We start from the raw sequence: 23,884 nt of genomic DNA, 5'->3' as shown, positions 1-23,884 counted from the left end.
ACATGAATCTACTTTGTTTAAATGGCTTGCAGGTGTAACAACAAACATTAGAATTTATTTATTCAAAAAAAAAAAAAGCTCGATGCATGGCCAAATTTCTGCATTCGTGAAACAAACTAAACCATTAGTTCTTATAGCGATAAGATAGTGCCTGAAACGATTAATGTGCTGTGTTTTGTACGACATATACCGCCTAGAATATCACACGAAAACGTTAGCCAAGTTAAAGAAAAAAGTGCATTGATTGGATGAATAAATTCCGTCAGGAATGTCGCGATGTATGCGACGAAGAAACACGGGTGTTTACTCCAGCATTCCAGATTGCCATGGTTGAATTAATACATTAATTTTACCATTAATTTTTATTAATTTAATTTTAATTTTTCAATTTAATATATATTACAATTACATATTAATTCAACCATTCCCGATTGCAGCTTTTGAGAGCGCGCCTTCTCGCGCCTCATCAGAAATTTTTGAAAAGACCAGATCTTTCACACTCAATTTTTCATATTTTAGCTTCTGAATTCGACTTTCGTGTGCTGCAATCATGATATTTTTTAATTCCTTGAAATTATGAAGGATTTCATGAGATTCCTTTTACAATGAATGAAAGGTCAAAATTTAAGATAGATAAAAGCATCATTAATTTGAAGCTGAAAAATTAGAGAAAGATGCTGGCCACATAAAGGAAGGATTAGAGCCATATTTTTAATCACCATCTTCACCGTCCTCTGAAGTGAAACGTTAACTGAAACTACGGAATAAGGAAATTGCAGTTAATTCTGTTCAAAACAGACAATTATTAGATGTGCCACACAGAAAATTGTGAGAAATATAATAGAGAACTTAGAAGTTATGATATAGGTATGAAGTATTTACATTAACACTTATCTTCGCAAACAATATATTAGTTGTTGAATCGAGGCACCTGCCCCTTATCGATCATTTAGAGAGCATAGTGGCTTGATAACATTTTGACATTTTTCCCTACATATAACAGAAGTTTAAATGGTACGATTTCAATAATTATCTTAGCGTATGAAAATAGCATCTCAGCCTCACGAATTTTTTTGACTTTGATGAATTGTTTCAAACTTTGATGAATTGTTTCAAATTATCTAACCGGTTACCATGTACTGTCGAATAAAACCAATTGTAACTACACAGGGACAAGACGATTCATTGGTTTTCTTAGAGAGCAATTATCGAGTCAAGTAATTTTCCTTTACGATTGTAGTTCTTTGGTAACAAAAAACCTCCATGTTCAAGCAAATATAAATCTGCGGGAAAGAAAATGGCAAACCAATACCAGACAATAATTGAGGTAATGGACCAAAGTGAGACGAAATTTGTAGCTCTGCTGGGGCCATACTTTCAAAACTCACTAAGTGAACGTAAGTACTTACGCTCTATTTTCTTGTCTATGATTGGTGGATTTTGCATGAAAAGCCGTCAATGATTGGTTGATGAACTTACGATCTCTTAACTTTTTTTGAAAGTATAGGCCCTGACCCGTGTATCAACGTCGGCAAGACTCGTCAGCATCAGACACGTATGATGGAACGAACAATTCGGATGAAGGTTTGGCTGCCCCAGCTTGCACTGAGTCGGAGGCGGGCAGGACAGAAGCGAAGGGCACCGTAGGATCTCCGGGCATCTCAGGATTAAGAAGGAGGTCAGGGAAGTTGGAGTTTGATGTCAATGATGCCAATGAAGAAACTGAGCCCAATGACGACACTATAGGTGACGATGACTGGGGAGTAGCGGGCCATGGGGATGAGGATCGTGACGATGAGAGGTCAGGGGAGGGTGGAGTGGTACAGGAACCATGGTAGGGGAGGTTGCGGGAAGCTGGAGCCTCAAATGAGGCTTCCATCTGCGGCTTCCACTTCTTGAAGCGGCGGCAGAAGCGACTCAGCGTCGAGCGGTTGCTTCCTATACAGGCCAATAATTCAAGCATTAGTAACATGGATTGTTACGGTTAATATGTTAATGAGTCCCTTAGCAGGCAAGGATTATTTCGATTACATTTACTTGAAGAAATCTTTGATCTAAGTCTACAAATTTTGTCTCGCAAGGAGACGAATTGATTTTAAATTGTACTGAAATTTCAAGAATGTTGTACAGACGCCGTCTGCATATAATTAAGAACTCAATAAGCACTAAACAGCTCAGTCGGACTATCCTTGCCCGCTAAATGGTCTTTAGAGTTAATTAAAAAGAGTGAACGAGTTGTGGGGAGGAATGAGCAGAAATTTACCGCAGAGAGTTCAGGCAATACAACACCCGGGGAGTTATACCTTCCATACACGAGTCTCTCTTTCTTGAATTCACTCATTCATAATGCACCAAAGGCAAGTGCATGCTTCTAATTCTTTTAAACCGTCAGTAATTATACCTTGCAAAATGAATAGTAATAAATAAATAAGAGTTTGATGTTCTTTACTGAAATAATATTAAAGTCAAATTTGTGAGATTATTCCGCACAAATATTTTGCCGGCTTGTTTAAGTTCAAAATACTGAATAATTATTATGCTTAATATGCGAAACAAATAAATTCAAATATAAGTTTGGACAAATATTAAATTTATACCACATCCTTTTTTGAAACAGAAAATAAAGTCAGTAAAACATGTGGCCACTAAAACTAAAACCAAACTTAAATATAACACCAAAGCTCGATCTAAATTGCACATCGTATTATTAGTGATCACAGTGAATTAGTAACCAAGGTGAAGCGAGGCAATTATTAATTTAATTACCTAAAATGTAAGTACGAATTCAAGGAATAATAATGAAGTAATTGATAATGAAGTTAATAATGAAGAATTGTTTCGTCCGAAGTAGTTATTTAGGTTTAATTTTAGGTGAATTGTGTCCATAATGTTCCAGTAACATGTTATGTTATTGTTGATCCTCTGCCATGAATATAAGGTTAAGATACATTATTACAAACATTTTGGTAAACTTTGATTTTACTACATAATGTAAATATTGCTACGGTGATATATGGACATATTTTGGTAAAATTTGATTTTACTACATAATGTAAATATTGCTACGGTGATATATGGACATATTTTGGTAAAATTTGATTTTACTACTTAATGCAAAGAATGCTACGGTGGTACATCACTATGGACATAACAGAGTTTGACGTGTAATATACTATGTCGGGTGCTAAATTGGTACATCACTAGTGTATGGCAGGACATGACGTGTAATGGATTATGTAAGATGTTATACTGGTGCCTCACTATAGTGTTTAATGTTAATTAGTCACTATAATGTATAGTATTGCATGGCGAATGATGGATAATGCTGGACACTACTTTGGTACCTCACTAGTGTATGGCAGGGCATGACGTGTAAAGGATTATGTAAGATGTTATATTGGTACCTCACTAGATATATTGAATGGTATTACATGTAATATTCTATGTCGGTTCAAATGTTGAATAAGCTCTCGCTTCGCCCAAGTCTGGGTGCCTCTACACTCGTTCAGATTGCACAACAGGCAACACCCAACACGAAGCTTGCATAAGTATACGGTCAATGCGTACAGAGATGCAGTTATGTACACGAGTTCATTAATTGGATGACTTACAATTAATTCCAACTCCATCCAATTAGATTAATCCAATTGAATGACTTACAATTTCAAGACACGCGTAAGCGAGTGAAGCTAATACTGCCCTGAACAAAAAAAAATATTCGGCACGTACTCAAATATTTCTCTGTTGTCGAATATAAAAAAATTGTTGTAACGTTGTGTTAGACATCAGTAATTGTTGTAATGAGTGAAAATATGGCATATTAATCATCTTGACCATTCCGCTCGAGCACGGTGCTGCACTTCAAGTCACCAAACACATTTAAAGGCAAATGTTTAAGAGTTATTATCCGTGTTAAAATTGATTTGTCCGTATTTCAAACCATGGATGTAAAATGTATCGCTCGTTACCGATCACGACGTGCTATCACATGGCGACCGAAGTTGTCGAACATGTGGATGGATATGAACTGAAACTGAACAAGTCGATCAGCGGAGCACATTATCACAAATAATTCAGCTGTATAAGTGCCTAGAACGAAGGTTTTTAACCCTCTACCGCCTGACATGAGTAACCGGAGCAATATTCTCACACATCTACTTCCCAAAAAGGATACGTTCTAGTGAGCGCAAAATGACTTGCACTGATGGTTGCCGCCACGTACGACAACTTTAAAATCTTCTCTGTTGCGTACAAACGTCCTCAGGTTGCTACATTCAATAGTTTATGTGTAATTTATGTTGAAAGTTATGTTCCCGGAGAGTGACATCAGGCGGTAGAGGGTCAAAGACTAAATTGAACTTCGATGATTTATGAAAAAATTACTTGACTGATTATATATTATAGATCCATTCTTAAGTACGTTAAGGATCACAAATAAGTTGTTCTAGTTAATTTACCGTAAAGGAGCCGCACTCTCACAAATTGTTACGATGGTCGTAAGTTCTACAGAGATTTAATTCCAGTCCAGCGTTTGGCAGGATTAGTTTAATGAATCGGATAGTGAACAGTTATTGTTGATCCGAGGTCGTAATAATTGTTGAGAATTCGGGCCCTTTTGCCGCGTCGTTCTTTTCACCCATTGAAGAGTCCTTATCTCCCACTGAGGCCAAGGTTATAATGCCATTGAGGCCAAGGGTATACCACTGAGGCCAAGGGTATACCACTGAGGCAAAGGGTATACCACTGAGGCCAAGAGTGCACCACTGAGGCTGAGAGTGTACGAATAAGGAAAAAAATCTTACCTTCGCCATGTTCCAGAAAACTGCCAAGCCACTTTTAAGAACAAGAGCAAAACCCACGTAGATAAAAAAGGCGAAAATATTTGAGAATATTCGCAAGACAGTCAGAATTAGAGGTCAACCGAACATTTTAATAGAACTTGACGCAGGCATAACAGCTAGGAAGCCCGCACAAAGCTATTCGCTGGGGAATTAAATTTTATTTCCCTTCCTTTGGAGTTAAATTTTAATTTAACTAAAAAACTGGGGAATTTAACGCGTGCTTGCCTTTTTCTGCATGCATAGCGAATCTGGCATGACGAACCCAGTGAAAAAATTGGGATAAAATCGAAGGAATTACCAGAACAGATTACAAAGTTGAGGCATACGAATTCATTCAGAAAATGCTACCAAAGGATAGCTTAGAAAATGAGCAACATCTACGCTATCTTAGCTACGGCCACAATCGAATTTTAGCAATGGCAGCCGACGAATGATTCCCGGATTTGTTGCAATAAATCATAAATCTAATTATCGCAGGAAGCATATAAATCTACTGGCAGGATAAATTACATTTAAACAAAATGCGATGGACGACGAACCTAACGAACTTTGGGGAGAAAATGACGACGCAGACTGACACTGAAAGTTCTTTCATTTATGAGCATGAGTCTCGAATGATGTTTATCAATCATAACTTTCGGGTGCCTTGAAATAAAGCTCAAATCGAGTGTATTTCATGTCGAAGTTCAATAAATAATGATGTTTGTAATATATAAAATGTTATTGATAACTACTAAATATATCAATAAATTCAATAACGCTTATTAAATGTATTCTCTTTTGGTTTCTCTCTTTAGGGAAAAACTTTTGTCACAATAAGTTAAGGGCAAAGCGAGATTAAATTGAGTTGAATCACAGCTGATAGTGTCAAGGGATTCTTAAAAAGGATGCATGGGTAGGAGAAAAATGAATTATAATGAATAAATATCGATTAATAATAAATCGTGTTTCTAGAGGGCCTTATAGCAGTCGTTCGATTCCTTCACGTGCGAGGATTCATTTTTAAACAATTATACATGATCAGATGAAATTCGAATAACTGACGATTAAAACACGTAGCACGTTATCAAAATTATAGTATCTAAAAATATTTCAGCGTGAGCAAACAAGCAGCAAAGAACAAAATATGTTGGAAAAACTTCCGAGCTTGATCCCAGCCAAGAATTAGATGATTCGGGTAGAAATAAAAAAATTAGATTGTAATAAAATATGATAGCTTCGTAAAGTCACCTATAAATATAAGCAGGATGAATCATAGGCAGCTGGTCTAATAAAGCACGTCGACAAGCTAACGTGCACACATAAATTGTGTGCACGTTAGCCTAATGAGATGAGCCTAAATTAATGAGAAACTTACGCTCAAAGAAAGTTTCACAAAAATTCATATTATCTTTCTACTATACTATTCTAGGCAATCTGTGATTTAAGCATACGAGTGACATTACTACTCTAAATTAATGTCCCGATGTTTAATGACAACCTAACCACCAGCAAACAATAGCTGTGGTCTGAGTCTGTGCAAGTTATGGCTAGTATTAATCAACGATAGCGCAACATCAACAAAGTAATAACAACAGAAATTTTTTGGAGTAAGGTAACAACACTAAAAAACTACGCATTGCAATTACCTATCACATTAGCAAGGGATAATAGCAGTGGGGAAACTAAGTTTTTAAACATGAGACTAAACGGTAACAAAGCAGAAGAAGGATTCGAGCGAGAGAGAGCAAAATCTACGGTCAAAAAGCCGAACAACAGAAGTGTATGCTAGTGTGGGCACTTTATTCAGATGCAACGAAGCTTGGGATTAAGATAATTACAAATTAAGTTTATATTAAAACAAACTAAAAAGCGAACGAGTCTATTTTCAGGCAGTATAGCAGGCATAGTTTGATATAGTTTGTAATATTTTCTAAAAACATAGTTCCGTAAAAATCTCACCATGCGTGTAAAAATCTCAAAAATGTTATCGATTTAGAAGCAAAAACTATACTACTCATGTGAGTTAATAAAAACAATATAATACAGGCTTTCTACTTCAGCAGGTTCTTGAGATTAAGTTTTTTAGCTGACAAATACGCCAAAATAATGACCGGCAGTAACCTCATGCGCCCGTACCTCTGCAGACGCTCCGTATACGAACCCGGGGCGGAGTGTGACCGTCCGGTGCGAGAAAACTGTTCCTTCAATAAGACACTCATACGAAATGGGTTGTGGAAGCTGTGGTTTTTGAGCATACATTTGATCAGGATGAGAGTGTCCAGCTTTGGTATGGAGCGCACACATGTCGACACCTCTTCCTCAGTCACTTCGATAAGTTTGCAGTTCTCTTCTTCTGAAGGCAGAGGGTAGCGGCCGCCCGCTGTCACCCACGGATGCACCTGAAGGCAATGACACGTAGCTTACAGGGTCCATAAGAACAATCATCAAAAAAGTGGTCACTTTTTCAAGATGAAAAAATTGCAATGATGTGGCTTGCGCCTCTTCCACTTGTCTACAGTAGCAATGTATTCGAAGTAGTTCGAAAGAAATAATGACGAAAACAATTTATTCACTTAATACACCAAAGACCACTTCAGAAAGTTTGAAAATTACAAAAATTTTCTGATCACCTTCATTTGGGGCAACGTGAGCCTCTGAACAGGATCTTTGGTGAGAAGAAGGGAGATGAGGTTCTTGAGATCATCAGAAACAAAAGGCGTGTCGGGGAATGTGAGGGATGAGTTACGAATCTTGTCGTAGAGAACGATGATGTTGTCGTCGTGGAAGGGCAGACGTCCGTACACGAACGTGAACAACGTCACGCCAAGAGCCCAGAGGTCTGCAGCCTGTCATGAGGACAGCCCAGTTCTATACATATTTACGCATCTCATTTGGCAAGAAAATTTCAATTAAAAAATTCCATGCCAGCTTTGACTCAAGTTGATGTTACTATATAACTGCAGATCTAAATGAGCTAAAGGTTCAAAGTCCCTTGAACCATCAACGTACTTCAGCATTGTGTTATCAGTGTTCTGGTTTGAAAACCAATAACAAATCACCCCATTTTCTTTGGGCACCAGTATAGTTAAATTTTGACTCAACATCGCCAATTGCCATTTAAGCCAGAATTTGAGAGAGCACAAAGGTTCACAATTATGAACAATCTAATTAAAATTCATTCGCCTCGTCATGAGCTCCACTTATACCTTACAAGCTCGGGTTTCAAAAATGTTGGCCCTCTAAACAACAAAGGACATTTTCTGTTATCCACGCTAATAAAGCAGTTTGCAATGGAGCCCCTATGAGAGCGGGTAGAAAACATTCCTTTAAAACCGTGCGACTGGCTTAATTAATGTGCCTGGTAGTAGCCAAATTGTACTTCAGAACGCGCGGCACTTCATTGCCAGTAGACCATAAGAAATTTTGTTCCAAAATAGGAATTAAAATAAACACAATTTATTTTATACTTCCGTTATTTCATTATAGTAGAAGTTCATCCCACAATTATTTTAAACTGACAAACTCAATTACAGTGAATACTCGCGAGATGGTAATATTCTGAGACCAGCAATTGATTTTATTTAAGTTAAATCTCGACTGTGAAGCACTAAATATTCTTATTAGAATTACACAAGAAACCCTGATTATTCATACAAATATTCTTATTAGAATTACACAAGAAACCCTGATTATTCATACAAAATATTCTTATTAGAATTACACAAGAAACCCTGAATATTCATACAAATATTCTTATTAGAATTACACAAGAAACCCTGAATATTCATCCAAATATTCAAATAAGAAGCTACAACTCACGATACTCGACGCCCAGGATGACGTCTCGCATGTAGAGCCACGCCTGGGCCTCGGAGAGAGGGCTGTCCGTAGGCACCTCCATCACCTCGCCTTTCTCCAGCAGCTCGAACACTGCACAAAGTTAATACCTGTCAGTCTTTTCGCATCCATATATTTCATATTAATTTCATATCTAAGAATCCCTGTCATTAGATCTTTTCGTATTCATATCTGTTTCATGTTCTTTTACTATCTACGAATCCCCGTCATTCTTTTCGTATTCATATCTGTTTCATATTCTTTAATATCTAAGAATCCCCGTCATTCTTCCGTATTCATATGTTTCATATTCTTTAATATCTAAGTATCCCTGTCATTCTTTCATGTTCATATCTGTTTCATCTTCTCTTCAAATCTGTTCCAATGTAGTGAATAGTGATGGCTCTAAGTTTATCAGATTTTCAAAAGAGACGTAATATATTCGAGCACAGATTTTTATTTTTCATAATTACAGGCTTCACACTGTACACCGTTGCCTTATCAACCGTATTTTCACTAGTGAAAGCTCTAACAAAGAGAAACCCAGAAAATACTGAAAAATTTATATCAGTGCAAGGTAAACATTCGATAAATTTATCCGCAGATATCATAATTCCAAGAATTGGATCGTCATAGAGAAGCAACAAGTGTCCTCAGGCCATAGTAGCAGAGCAGAGAATTTTTTATAGTATTTTAGACTCTTCCTCCAGTTCATTTGTGGGGCCTATAAGTAGACCAGTAAAGTATCGTGGATTATGGATACCAGCATTATCATACACAAGATATTGGTTTAAATCTTGATTAGATAAGGCGATTAAAAATGAACTGATTCTAATAAATCCTCTGGTTTGCCACTATGTCCGCGGCAACAGGGTCATACGCACCCATGTAGAAGTTATCCTCGTCAGGATCATCGAGCACCTCGACGAGCTTGACGACGTTGGGGTGCGCGAGTTTCTTGAGGATGGCGATCTCGCGGTAGACCGGCGCCAGGGGGTTGGTCATGAGTCCGCTGGTGCTGTGGGTGGGACCTGCCCGGGATCCGGACCGGGGTGGAGGCATGCGGCCCTTCACTATTGTGCCGGGGAATAAACGATTGGGGAAGCCAGCCGATATAGACGGTCGAAATAATTATATATAATACACGAGACTAGGCAAAAGACTGAGAGCTGAAGGAGTTCAGACGTTTCATTTCTGCATGTGGTTACTTACAAGAACTTATATTTAGAACCTTCGCAAGCAGAGTAGAAAATATCTGAAGAATCTAATATATTATCATGAATTTTTGCTTTGAGAACACAGATTTACAATTACGTAATGAGTTTTTGACATTTGTTTGACTTCCGTCTGAGGTACCGGTACATGTCGGTCAATAAATGAGTCGAAGATATCGGCCGGTCATGAAATTGTCCTGGAAATGTGTCAGCCAATAATAATGAGTCTTTGATATGTGTCGGCCAATAATAATGAGTCTTTGATATGTGTCGGCCAATAATAATGAGTCTTTGATATGTGTCGGCCAATAATAATGAGTCTTTGATATGTGTCGGCCAATAATAATGAGTCTTTGATATGTGTCGGCCGATAATAATGAGCCTTTGATATGTGTCGGTCAATAATAATGAGTCTTTGATATGTGTCGGTCAATAATAATGAGCCTTTGATATGTGTCGGTCAATAATAATGAGTCTTTGGTAGGTGTCGGTCAATAATAATGAGTCTTTGATAGGTATCTGTCGGTCAGTAATAATGAGTCTTTGATATGTGTCGGTCAATAATAATGAGTCTTTGATAGGTGTCGGTCATGAAACTTATATGATATAAGGAACATTGAACATAGCATTTCGCAGCATGCAAGTGCATACAATTCTATTCACTTTCATAGTTCTGCATGCAACTAAAGACTTTGGAGCTTATGTGCATGAAAACTTAAGTGCAAGCACGAAATACTTGAAAATATTGTGCATATTTTTAAATCTATCCACTGAACATGCAAAAACATTTTCAGAGATCAATTACTAGACGGACGCACAGAAACATGCATTTCAATTTGAACTCGTACGCTTTTTATCATTAAGTACCGAATTTACTTGTAAGAAATGGAATGGAATCTTCTGTCTGTCTAATTAATTTAATATCCAGAGTTAAGTACTTCATTATACTCTGTAGTGATTGACTGAATTAAGGTTTTGCTCAGCCTAAACGAGTAAAGCCTGACTAAATAAAAATACATTGAAACGAAAAATCGGAAAAGATGTTGGACAATGATTTAATTTGACCAAAAAAGAATTCCCCTAAAAGGAGATCCCCTGCAATTCAAGAAGATAAAATCTAGGGATAGTTGACAAGCATGAGCTAATGAGTACTATAGATTAATTTATAATCTAAGATATAAATTTTTCTTTCATTTCTTTTAATGTTTCCTAACGTAATTTCGTTCATTGTTTATTTGTTGTCCCACGTAAGCAATTTCTGTAAAATTGGAATTGTCGGGGTGGGCATTTCAGAAACTGCATTCGATTCTCCGTACTGAGCACGAGGCTGGATGAAGATGACAGAAAACACAAGGTCAACAGAGTAAAGTTTTGACATACGTACTAAAATAATAATAGGAACCTACGAATAATTTCAAGAAGATAAAAGAAAAAAAACTGATTTAAGAAGATGCTTGATGTGATGAATTATCATGATGAATATTGCTTGCTAATTCAATGCTAGATGATGAATTATCAGTTTATTCAGAAGTATATATACTTGATTTAATAAAAAAGAGACGAAGAGACGAGACGAAAGGAACAAATTTCACAAAGTGTAACATGCAAGGATATATATACGGTTCGAAGAAAACTTTGTCGAGAGAAGGAAGAAAGATATGAATGGGCAAAAATATAATAAGATTAAACGTAAATTAAAAAATGCAACATGTACCATTTAAGAGCTCGACAAAAATAAAACTCAATATAAATATATTCTTTCGAAATACAATATTTAGTGCATAACATCAATGCCACACTGAAGCAAGAATGCACAATTGTCGACATGCATGGCACATAAAAAGATGAAAATAATGTTTAAAATGCAACAAATTACATGGTGCACTGAACACGCGAGCTAAACAAAGCCTTTAAGGCTCACAGTTTTCCGTGTTTCCGAGACCGTGTTAAGAAAATCTACCAAGATATCCTACTATGAACTAAGATACTCTACTATGTTGTAACTCGCAAAATTAGGCCTTCGAATCTTGGTGCTAGTGGGGCGAATATGCAACCGGATATCGCGCGCCGTAAGACGGGATCATGCAATTCATTCATGCCCATACAGAATGAAAAAAGAAAGTAAATATACCCGCAGCGTTGACGAGCATTAAGGCATCGGTAACCTTTCTTTCAGCATATTTAGCTACAAATATTTCATCTGGTTGGGTTAATGACCAGTTAATCTTTATCATATATATTTGAAATCAAGCTTTCGTAACATCCTAGCTGTGTTCAGCGAGATAAATTTATCAAACTCCAACAAATGTAAGCAAATATAAGAGTTATGAACTACGTCACAACGTCGTATTAGGACGTAAGGCACGCAGCCTCAGACGTCACAATGAGTTTGAGTTGAGCGATCTCTGGTAGCTAAATAGGGGAACTATTTATAGCAGTTCTATGATATGCGCACACCCCTGCATCTTGATGCCTATCTAGGACAGCAATGCAATTATTCATAATTTTATTACAAAATTTTTATTTTATTGCCATATTTTTATATTTTTCTTTACAATTTATAGGTTGTTGATTTTTGAAGCACCAACTCATTAGGCGTCAAACCACTAAACCAATCCATATTAAATATAGACTCTACAACTGCATTTGTTCGCAATCAAGAGGACGACGATTGCGTCCGCTATAACAAATGATGGCACTCGGCAACGCTGTATTGCACAAGGTCTCCTTCGAAAGCTATTAATTGGCCTTCATTTGACCGGCAACAAATCTATTTATATGATAACAGATTGTTTAATTGAAGAAGATAATACTATTGTTAATAGATTTCAATATGAAATATTAGTAACGGATGAATTGAGGGATATTAGTTGCTATTAATTAAATTCACTTGACTTGTCTGCGCATATCGGCGTGGTACCCATTTAATTGTGACATACGCTACGTTCGATTTACTAGAGCATGCAGAATTTAGAGACAAAAGCGCCTCAAATTAAATAAACAATGGAAAAACATTTCGGTGTTGAGACAGGCATTGCAGTATTGCATGCTAATATAATAAGTAATGAATAGCAAGGGCTTACCAAAGCAGCCGTGTCGCTTCATCAGCTTCTTCTTCGAGAGGATCTTCATGGCCTGAAAATAACAAGAAAACCATGTGAATATCGCTAATTGAGGCGGAATAATTATGGAATTTCCCGCTCTTACATAGGAATAGCACACGAATCTTATTTTCAGTAACTTTATAAACTAATGGTAGCGCGCGAGTCTCATTTGCAAAACTATATAAACGATTGGTAGCAAACGAATCTCATTCTCAGAAAGGCATTCAATCTAGCTTACTTTAATTACCGAAAATGAATGTGTACGCACTAAATGAGTTTCCTTCTGATGATAGACTGTGTTGAAAGTTTACTTCATTTAACTGTTTGGAACAACGATTTATCTTGTGTGTGTTTTTTTCAACGCCACCTCGTTGAACGCCAAGAGCCACTGCGGCTGTAGAGAAGTTAAGGAGTTTCCGGAGAAAGACCACTAACTCGCTAACACAGGGCCGGTGTTCCATCAGAGTAAAGGAGAAAATGCAAAAGCAGCCCTGGGAGTGGCATGAAGGTCAAATAAAGACTTCCTTCTTGGGGAAGAGCGAGCATGAAGGCCATCACTCTTTTCCACCGCACAGAAAAAGAGTATAGCTCTATTGAGTGTTATTAGGAAAATATGAGTTTTATTAGTATATATCCTACACAAAAAAAAACATTCAGAAGAAACAAACATACGGACGAAACTCGTACAGAAGAAGACTGATACTAAACTTTATTATAATATGCTTATTTCGTCACCACGATTGGATCCTTATGATGTAAGGCTCGTTACTCAATCACAACCGTACCAAAAATGTAAATGCTAAACTACTTACGTAGTGCGTTTCATCTTCTTCGTTGTAAGCTAGTTTAACGATGCCGTAAGAACCCTGCACACAGAAGAATAAATCTTAAACTTTGTATAAGATTGTAAAAAGTTCTTAATCATGCATAAGATTCAGGCACAATATATAATTTAGCAACCGTTCTATTTTCTGATTTAATCCAAAATACATGTAATTATTTGAGATTCGCTGGATTAGTAATTTTTATTATCTAATCATAAAACATGAAAAAGAGATAAAACTAATGTTAGTTTGAACAAATCAAAACTAACGACGGCAAATTGGAGCACTAACCTGCCCTATGGCTTGTTTAAGTTTGTATTGGTTGAGCTGAGTGTATTCGCCGTTAGTCTCAATTGAGACGCGCCGACTTTCTTTGAGTGGCCGTCTTCTGAGCCTGGGGGAGGAGGAGGGAGAACCGTATGGGGAGAAGGGCACGTTCGGATAAATTGGTTTATCTCCTGTCAGGTTCCCATTCTTGCTGGTGATGAGCTTAGCGATGTGGGTTCCTCGCCTCTCCGACACCGACGTCTCGATGCTGTGCGAACGTTTGCCATCCTCAACACTGCGAGGGTGAGGAAGTCGAGAACCTAAAACACTGCCTTGCTCTACGTTAGGAGCCTGCAGCTGGTTGTTACACGTGGTCATCGAAGTTTGGGCAGCGACGACAGCTTGATCTTCTTCGATGGATGTCAAAGGCTCGAAGATGCGATCAATCTCTACGTCGCCTTGCGTGTCGCTGTGAATAAGATCAGTAGAAATTCCTGCAATTGACGACCTTGTCACAGATTTGCTTGAATTCTTGGTTTCGTTGTTGATATCTGTTATAGTTGGACGAGTAACGTTATTGGCATCGGACGCACTTATGAGAACCTCGTCCGTCTCTTGCTTCAAGTTGATAACTTTCTCTAAGTGGTTAGATTTACGGCTAATCCTATTTCCACGCGCATCACATGGTTCTAGACTAGTATCACTCGGTGCATCACTTTTATCCCCTCCTTCATTATCTTCAACATCAATTAAAATTAAATTTTCCAATTTGTTAGAGAGCTCAGCTTGTCCAGTGCCTCGTTCATCGCCTCTCCTGTCCCCATCCTGGAGAGTCAAGTCTGCAAGCCATCGGTTGTACTGTTTTTGGACAGGGATGTCCATATCCAGCTTCACTTGAGGGGACGTTCGTGCAGGAGATGGTGGGGATGCTGCTGTCGAGGTTGTTGTAGACACAAGGACATTGCTTGCCCCTGCATGGTTATCCTGGGGCCAGGCCATGATAGATTGGGGTAGTGGAAGGACACCCTGAGGACCGATGGCTCCAGCCAAGGCGCTGGTTTCATCGCAAAGCTTCGATAATCCCCCAGAGTTTTCCGAACACTGCGATGAATTCGAGCCTCGACGACTACTGCTTTGATTCTCTTCAGTCTCCTCAAAACAACTTTGTCTGGAAAAAATAAAACCAAGATTTAAACCAAAAAGTTATGTAAAAACCCAATAAAATAAAGGAAATGATTTGTACTTCAAATAATTCTAATGAAATTTAAAAAGTCAATAGCTATTCAACGCAATATTTATAATAATAAAACAGTCATGTTCGCCTTGCACATCCGACAATACAGAAAGGTTCATTCAGCACACCGATGAGCTTTAAAGAGGCACCATCAGCCGCCGTGCTCTCCCTGCTCTTCGCAAAAACAGCCTACTTGATGAGGCAGGAGGGACTTAACAAAATGTTGCCCAGAGCTCAACAACTCATGAGAATTACTTGCGTTGACCTTGAAACAAATGTTCGAAATTAAATGAGGAATTCGCCAGTATGTGCCTCTGAAAGTAAGTAACTTATGTTTACCGTTGATTGGTCTAGCTTATTATTTTTTTTAAGTTAGTCTCATAGTTGTAGAGCTCTTTTGCTAACAGGTTGTTATAGTGCCTCCCTGAGACAATAGCTTGCTCAACTTCTAACCGCAATACCGGCGACATCTTAATTGCACCGCTGAATAACTGTATTAATGGAAATAAATAGTTTCTATATGACTTTGTTGTCTGTAGCGGAGCAACTAAGGGAGTTTCAAGTTGCTTCAGTGAAGCCTTTCTTTGTTAACTTTGTTTGTATCAGCCATGAAGAAAAAAAGCTATCAAAGTTCGATTGATGTGACATGTTTCACCAATTTTATCGACCAAGATCATTGCAAAGATCATGCAATATAAATCAGACTTCGAATGTTAACAACATTGCCATGATGATGAAAGTCATCATTGAGTTAATCATTTATTCATTTGAATGCTGCAACGTTGGACAATCTGCGTTACCGATAGACCACGTCTAGGATCTAAATACCACTGCAGGAGTTTCATCGCTGCAGCACATTTGTAAACACCATTGCCATCTTGCTGAACCAATAAGTGCCCTCATCCCCTGCGTCCTATGCATGCCAATGACACTTTAGCTATTGAAGACTCAAAAAAGTAGAGAAAAGGGTACGCGAGCGCCGAACAGAAAGCTTAGGTTAACGTCTAAGACACCAGTCAAACTTGTGAGTAAATTAAGGTAGAAAAGATTGTTCGGATAAAGTAGTAATATTAATGTATAGCGCGTATTGAGCTTTAATCACGATGTCAGTTTCAGCGAGCCACGAAACTGTATAAATTGCCTTAGCTGCACTGCGTTGGTCACGTGTAAAGAGTTACTTAAGTGCCAGGTTCAACAATTCATGAATTTCGCAAGCAGCCTGATTGCAGCACCACTATGTTCAACATGCAGTCTATATGCTGGTGTAAAGCAACATGACCTGGCAAGCGTTCACCTAAACAACATGCGGGTGTAAGGCAGAAATAGAGCTCGTTGGCGTTCGTCATGTTGTGTTTAAAACGTCGCTTCTATACATAAATTACAATCGCATCTTCAGTCATAAACTCATTTAAAGGTATGTTTGTTAGATGCTAAATTTGTGTGAAAGAATAAAATTACATTCAGAGAGTATAGAGTAATTTACTGCCTAATTTACCTAACATTTATCATGGGAATAATAAGCGAGAAGAATTTAACGTTGAAAGTGAGTGAATAGTTAGTTTAAATTTAATAACCAAGATACAAACTTGTTTGGATTTGCTAGTTCAGACTGCGGGCGCAACAGCAAGGAAGAAATGAGAGACGATATACATGCTAGAATAACAATGATCAATCAGACAAAAGGACGTTCATTAGAAAATAACATCCTTCTATTCCTAGAAACACAATAGTAGCAAGGTAAACGATATAAAATAAATCATCATAAATGGAATAACTACATGATTATTTCTGCACCAATACAGTAGTATAAATCTAAATAAAAATCCATATAAGTTTCTTCTAAAATCAATAGAAGAAACGGTTGCAAATACAATTACAATGATTGTATTCATAGTGTAATAAACTTGGATAAAAACCTCGATCTGATCGCATGTTTTGAAATCAGCGTTATTTTCTGCGTACGTTATTGTCGATGTCATACAAGTAAATTATGTAACGAGAATTAGTTTATTTTTCTCATAAATTTTCGCAAAAGAAAAGCTGTCGAAGTTATTTGGCTCGAGTTCCTGCATAATTTATTTTTCTACACATTGCTTTCGCTTCCAACAGAAGCGTTAATAAATACGTTCATATGTCTCACACATTCCTAAAGTCTTTTGAGGTAAGACAAGAAGTGCAGCACTACCATGCAGTATCTTATTGATATCTTTGAATGTAATCTTATTTTTGTCTGTAATCTAAGAGAGATAAACACATGATTCTCCGGTGGAGTCAGAACAGATACTGTAACAGCAAAACTATAGACAATACGGCATGACCTATAGACTTGTGGATGATTTACAAATACAGCATAATGCGAGATTATAATCTGATTCGTCGATTGCAAGGTCCGTTCAAATTCCTGCCTCGTCTTCAAATCATTGATGAAGCATACAAATTAAAGAATCTTCGAGGCAAAAGCAACGGGACTCGATATGTTAAAGAAGCACCGTACGTGTAACGAGGAAGACAACTCAAACGTTTGAATATCGTTCATATTGGAAGCACACATGAATGGGTGATTACTCCCTGGAATTAACGAGCTTCACGTTATGTTAACAGTAACAATAGCTTAAGAAATGCAATGGAAGGCGCGCTTCCTCCACTACTTCGTCGCTAATTTAATTAATGCAACGCAACAACAATAGGAAGGTTGGAGAATAACATTCGTTTGAGAGAATATCGTTGCTGCTGTAGCGTGACTGTTACCCCCGTATACTTCTGCACATTGATTAATGTTCCATATGCTGCAGTGTGACAGGTATTCTATATACTACAGAGTGACCTATGTTACATCCTTACATCACCGATGCTCTATATACCGACTGAATTTCTTTCTACTGCAGTGTGACCGATGAAGAGCTTTTTGCAGAGATGCACTTTCTTCCTCTAAAGCGTAGTGTAAATGTTCCGAAATTTGCTGATTGACATCTGTTCAATCAATTCCATAGTGACAGGTGTTTAAACTTTTGGAAAGGAGCAGCTACAGATAGAGGTTTTATAGAGGTTACATTTATACGGTAATATGGTAGACGCTTCATCTCAAGCCGTGTAAAACAAGTTCCAATGCCACGTGAAATAGAATGGATGATATGATTCTACAGTCAGATGTGGGCAGTAGCGCGCTACATGTAGCGGCCGCTACACGACAGATTATCTAATTCCTACATGACAGATTATCATGAGTAGTTTATGACCATCACAGGCGAAATGGTTGACAAGATCTCGCTGACAAAAGACTCGCAGCAGCGGAGGCGAGGCTCGCACATCCTGTCCTTGAGGCTCCAACCTAACTAAACACAAGCAGCGTATGCAAGTAGAAGCTTCCAATGATTGAGAAGAAATCGGCAATAGAGAGACATGGAAGTAATTTAAAATGTACAGTATTACTTCGTTGCAGCGCAAGTAATAAATTCTAAAATGAATTATATAAATAATAAAATCATGTTAATGATTGTTTCTATTTCGTGCTGTTAATCCTTTTGAGAACATTTTACAATTGAGCAACCCACTCTATCAAAATTACAGTACTGGCATGGCGGCGGCATGCAGCCTCGAATTTGAACATCAATAGCAGCTGTATTTATGATTGGTGCATGATGTATAATGTATAAATTCAGTAGCCGCACGTTGAATAGAGTTATCACTTATCAGACTACACAGCACAGTAAACTTTAAAACTTATATATTCAAGACAGCGCTATCAGATTACCAATCGAGCATCTATTTTAAGCGATTGATCATGAAACAACTGTTGAAAGTCTAATTGAATAAATGATAGAATAAATAAAAAAACAGCATGCTCCATCAATATATATGAGGCACTAGAGCTCATGTAATTAATAATTTGTTGGTATGTTAACGTTTTACAGGACTAATATATACCGCTGAAAGTGAAATCGTGCAATATGAATATCTAGATTCAAATTAGGTTATGAGGGTATTTTTTTTGCCTAGTTTACCAACCGTATTAGTAAGTTTGCACTTCTATAAACAGAATAATAGTAAGAGGTAGTGAATTATATTTATTATCATACCAATGAAGGGTTCGACTTTCGAGTAATGCGAGCTCCAAAATCAGTAGTTACTGCAGCACACGGACACAATTCGTCACTTGACAAAGGAGGATGGATAACGAATGCTGTGAAAGTACCGTGGACTTATTGCAATAATGCTGCCTCCTCCTCTGTAACAAAGATCACGTAACAATTTTCCCTAAGATAATGGGAATTAGCCACTATAATAGAATCGGGGAAATTTTTATTTAAAGACAACCACGTCGATAAACTCGGCGACGAGCTCCGAACAGCAACCCTACCTCACTAACAGCGGAAGATGCACTGATCAATGGAAAGCGAAAGACACGCGGCGTAGTGTGTGGCAGCCCAGACACTACGATGTAAATACGGTACCATACCGGCACAGTTGTGCCACCTAATTGTGCTGCTCTACTCACACGGTACCATACCGGCACAGTAACACAACTCATGATCCCTGTATCGGGCCGCGCTATACTCTGCACCAATAAATGTTTTCTAATTCGCATGCCGAAGTCAACAATCCCACAAACAGCGGATGAGACGATGTACTCAACTATTCACTTGATGATCTCAGTTCAACTACAATTATGAAATATATCTCTCTTATCGCACTACCTACCAAGGTAGTGTTATTTTCTTAAATAAAGATTCAAAATATAAATATAAAATCAATAAAATGCAGATATGAAATGCTGAGACGTAAGTAACGTAGTATGCTACGACAGCAAATCAAATGTGAGAGGAGTATTTTATATAAATAAACACTGTATTAATTAGAATTTTCATATTATAATTCATACAAATTTTATAACTGTAACTTGAATATGCAATTTACATCTACCAGACCAAGACATATCTTTTACATTCGAAATAATTAAGTTCTCCTAACACTAGATTCCTACTGCTAGTTATTACTAAGAAAGCTATTACAAAATTACCCAAGTACCAAGAATTGGAATCTAATAAAAAATTAAATGCTCTAAGTTTCCTTGATACCCATTATTCAGTATACAAAGATGCCTTCTTTTTGAAGGAACTGAAGACATTCTATTATGTTTATTCATTTTTGTCGATTGAGACATTGAGACATCAATGGAAATAATTATCCTTATCAATATAAAATGGATGTTAGTGATTCATTCGAGATAATATTGAGTGAACTGTAAAAGATAGTCGATACATGACATACGATTGTAACTGAAGCTCAACATATGTACTACTGCACCATAATAACTGCCTCTACGTAATTCTTGACTATTATCAATAATTATTCCCATTATCAATAATTATTTACCATTATCAATAATTATAGACCATTATCGATAATAATTGACCATTGTCAATGCATGTACTACTGCACCATAATAACTGCCCCTAATTCTTGACTATTATCAATAATTATTGACCAATATCAATAATTATTGACTACGGTAACTAATCAAACCAAGCATTTGAAAACCCTCTCCGTAAACTGACCTCCTGAGGTGGCTTCGTGACAGACGTGGTCTGGATGTTCGCTCCGTCGCTGCCATCCTGCGCGGCGGACAGAAAAGACCAAGTGTAAACTTGACTCGGTCTGCCACCTCCTGCGGGGACGGCCGGACAGACACAGCTCACGAATTTTGAGTGTTCGTGATTCGTGCCGAGAAGTTCCAGCTATACAGTCTATTTGCATAAAAATATTGCTCCCGCGACACAGAATATGTTTTGAATAATAATATCGATCAAGTTAATTAAATTGCAAATTAAAGTGATTACCAGGCGAATAAATAAGTATTTTGTCGCAGAAAAGAAATGAAAGATCCTTTGCCATTAGTGCTTCTATATATATCTTCTTATATCTGCAACAAAATCACAGAAACATAACACAAACATGAAACAGAGATTAGTCTAACATGAAATTGAGCACTACATCAAACATAGGAAGTGTTTTTGAAGCTCCACTAACGAACAACAAACTGAAAAGAGTCGGCCAATCGAGTCATTGGATGAAATTGGACGTGACCTTCGCGGCATAGCTTGGCTTCTGATACACTTCATCAGGAAATGTAAGCAATTTCCATTCAAGGGCGTACGAATTTTATCTTAAATTGTTTGCACAAATTGAAGTGTACAGATTTTAACAATCCCAGATGGGGATTTTCCTCAACATGCGCAGCCCGTTGTTTTGTACAGCGCAGGTCATAAGATAAAAATGTCTGGCTTTTCCGGTACGCAAAATCCAGTGGACCAGACATAAATAAAATGCACCCGGTGATGAGAAGACTTGTTCAGAAGAAGTAATAAATTCCTGTTACGTTATTCAAGAATGCAAGCGGATATTTGAGAAGCACTCAGCAACCCGTCCTTAATTAGCTCCACACAAGGTCATAATGAATAACAGAGTTATGATCCACAGCTTCAAAATTAACGACAACATTAAAACATGTCATCTACATGTGAATATGTTATGCAGGAGCACCTAAGCAAGACGTAAATGATGCAGTAAACCTCCAAGTTGTTGAGTACATTCGATTTCTTAAATTACAAGACATCGAATATAGAAATTAAACGTACGCGTTATCTGCGTAACTGCGGAGGCGAGATGATCTTCTGTTTTCTCCTCAAAGAGAAAAATGGCCTTCACGCGAGCTAATAACTAGCACCACTTCCGGTGATATTTCATGAAAGGTAATGACTTAAAAATGATATCAATTGGAACTTGGAAGCCATTGGGGCATTCCGCACTAAGTTTAAAATGGAAGTTAAAATTTATTAAAAATAACATGATATGGAAAGAGAAACTTTTCTCTATCTCAACCTTGTTGAATAATTTGCACATGATGAACCCTCGATGGCCATGAATTTATTTGCATGGAGTTGCAACTATTAAATGCTAAAAGAGAATCATAAATTATCTTAAAGAAAACGATAGTTTCAATTAAAGAAAGAAAATGGCACTTCTACTTGCAGCCTCGACCTCCTCACGCCGACGCGTTTCTATTGACACTGGCATGAAGCAACACGCGACCTCCGCCATGTGGTTGGTCACCACAAATACACCATCACGAACATCACCACGTCAAGAGACATGGCACTCGCTGCATGTTACTCGAAATCCTCATGGTCTCAAGTGAACTTCATTGTCATCACATTTGTAATTATTATTTTCTACAATCTATTAAACGGCTTTTTTTTCGAAAACTCAGCTATGAAAAAAGTAAGAAGAACTCTATTCAATTTTTCCAACGTATCTATTTCCAGCATCTTAGAATCGATCTTTTTACTTTTAATTAATTATGCAACTTTTACCCTGTAGTAATGAGCGATAAATTCGTTATTTTCACCCAGCATCTTGGATTTTTAATTTCGTTATTTTCACCCAGCATCTTGGATTTTCTTGGATTCTCATTTGAAAGATTCTAATTTTATAATGATAGTTATTCTGTAGCGAAGAAGAAGCTATAAGCTAACATACTTATTAAAAGTTCGGATGATGAATCACACCATTCTGACCGTGCATATATTATTTTCATTTATTGTGGAATAACCAAGTGCGGAAAAAGCCAATCCGGTGTAGCTGCCTAAATATGACATAGACCCGACTTAAGTGGCCGCAACTGGACGCGTTTGCCCAGGATTACATTACCGTGCACATTTCGACTTTAATTCATCACCTCAATATTCTTACATTTGGTTAATGTAAAAAACGTAAAAATATCTGGTTGTGTATCGTTATCCACTGCAAGCCTCTACTGTGAGCGAGAGGTTAAAAAATGAGAGATGCTTCGTGTATTAACAAACGAAAATATCTTTTTAAAATTATATTATTGATTATGCACGGGTTTTTAACATATTACTGTTATCTTGAAACTTGAAAGTAATTATAAGTTCCAAGAGTAGGTTGGTTCCAGCTCGTGGAAAGATGAGTGTGCGTTTCTCCGCTACAGTTTCCTGGATGTTTTCGGTGTGTATAGCAGCCGTTCCTGACTATCGAAATATAGTCTGGAACTTTCTGTGTAATGGTCTAAATTAATGAAGTGCTACAAAATAAATTTATCAATACGATAAATGGGAGTCGTGGTTTCCTCGTTTAAGGCAACTGAGTTTGATTTGCAAGCTAAACTAAGATTGTCTAGGAAATTAGCAACTTTTAAAATATTTGCTACCTATTTCTTTCAGCTTTATTCCTACTTATTCAAATGAACATGACCATGGTCGATTATTTTCCTACCTCTTCTATTTCTTGTCCTATCTGCTCATGAACGTAATGCACTTGTTCAAGAGTACTACCTGTTCTAAAGTATTTCCATTAGTTCAAGCATCTACATTTTCGAGTACGGTATATATACTCTCACTCTCACTTGTCCGAGTGTACTCCTACCTCTCCCTCCACGTTTACCCATGCTGGGTAAAGTGATCCGGAGAGGCAATGATCTTCTGTGACACGATCTTAGATCTTCTGTGAACAAGTCGCGAAAAGCAAGAATCGGCGTCAGGCCACATCAGGCCTCTACTCTTCA

At 37.5% G+C, this 23,884-nt stretch overlaps 1 protein-coding gene across 1 annotated transcript; it reads right to left on the bottom strand.

Annotated features, from left to right (window-relative positions):
* Positions 1-1,466: 1,466 nt before the first annotated feature.
* LOC108682070 (calcium/calmodulin-dependent protein kinase kinase 2) lies at positions 1,467-20,914 on the bottom strand. Its single transcript, XM_047880061.1, has 10 exons — positions 20,859-20,914; positions 14,094-15,237; positions 13,791-13,844; positions 12,958-13,009; positions 9,545-9,733; positions 8,643-8,753; positions 7,883-7,890; positions 7,454-7,669; positions 6,985-7,222; positions 1,467-1,938 (listed from the first exon to the last, which is right to left on the bottom strand). The coding sequence occupies exons 1-10, from the start codon at positions 20,912-20,914 to the stop codon at positions 1,523-1,525; spliced, it is 2,484 nt and encodes an 827-aa protein (XP_047736017.1). The 3' UTR covers positions 1,467-1,522.
* Between the last annotated feature and the right edge of the window lie 2,970 nt (positions 20,915-23,884).

This window comes from Hyalella azteca, unplaced genomic scaffold, assembly GCF_000764305.2.
Source record: "Hyalella azteca isolate HAZT.00-mixed unplaced genomic scaffold, Hazt_2.0.2 contig4579, whole genome shotgun sequence".
NCBI classification, from domain to species: Eukaryota; Metazoa; Arthropoda; class Malacostraca; order Amphipoda; family Hyalellidae; genus Hyalella; species Hyalella azteca.
The sequence above is the reverse complement of the archived record's forward strand: the minus strand, read 5'-3'. Positions and strand labels throughout refer to the sequence as shown.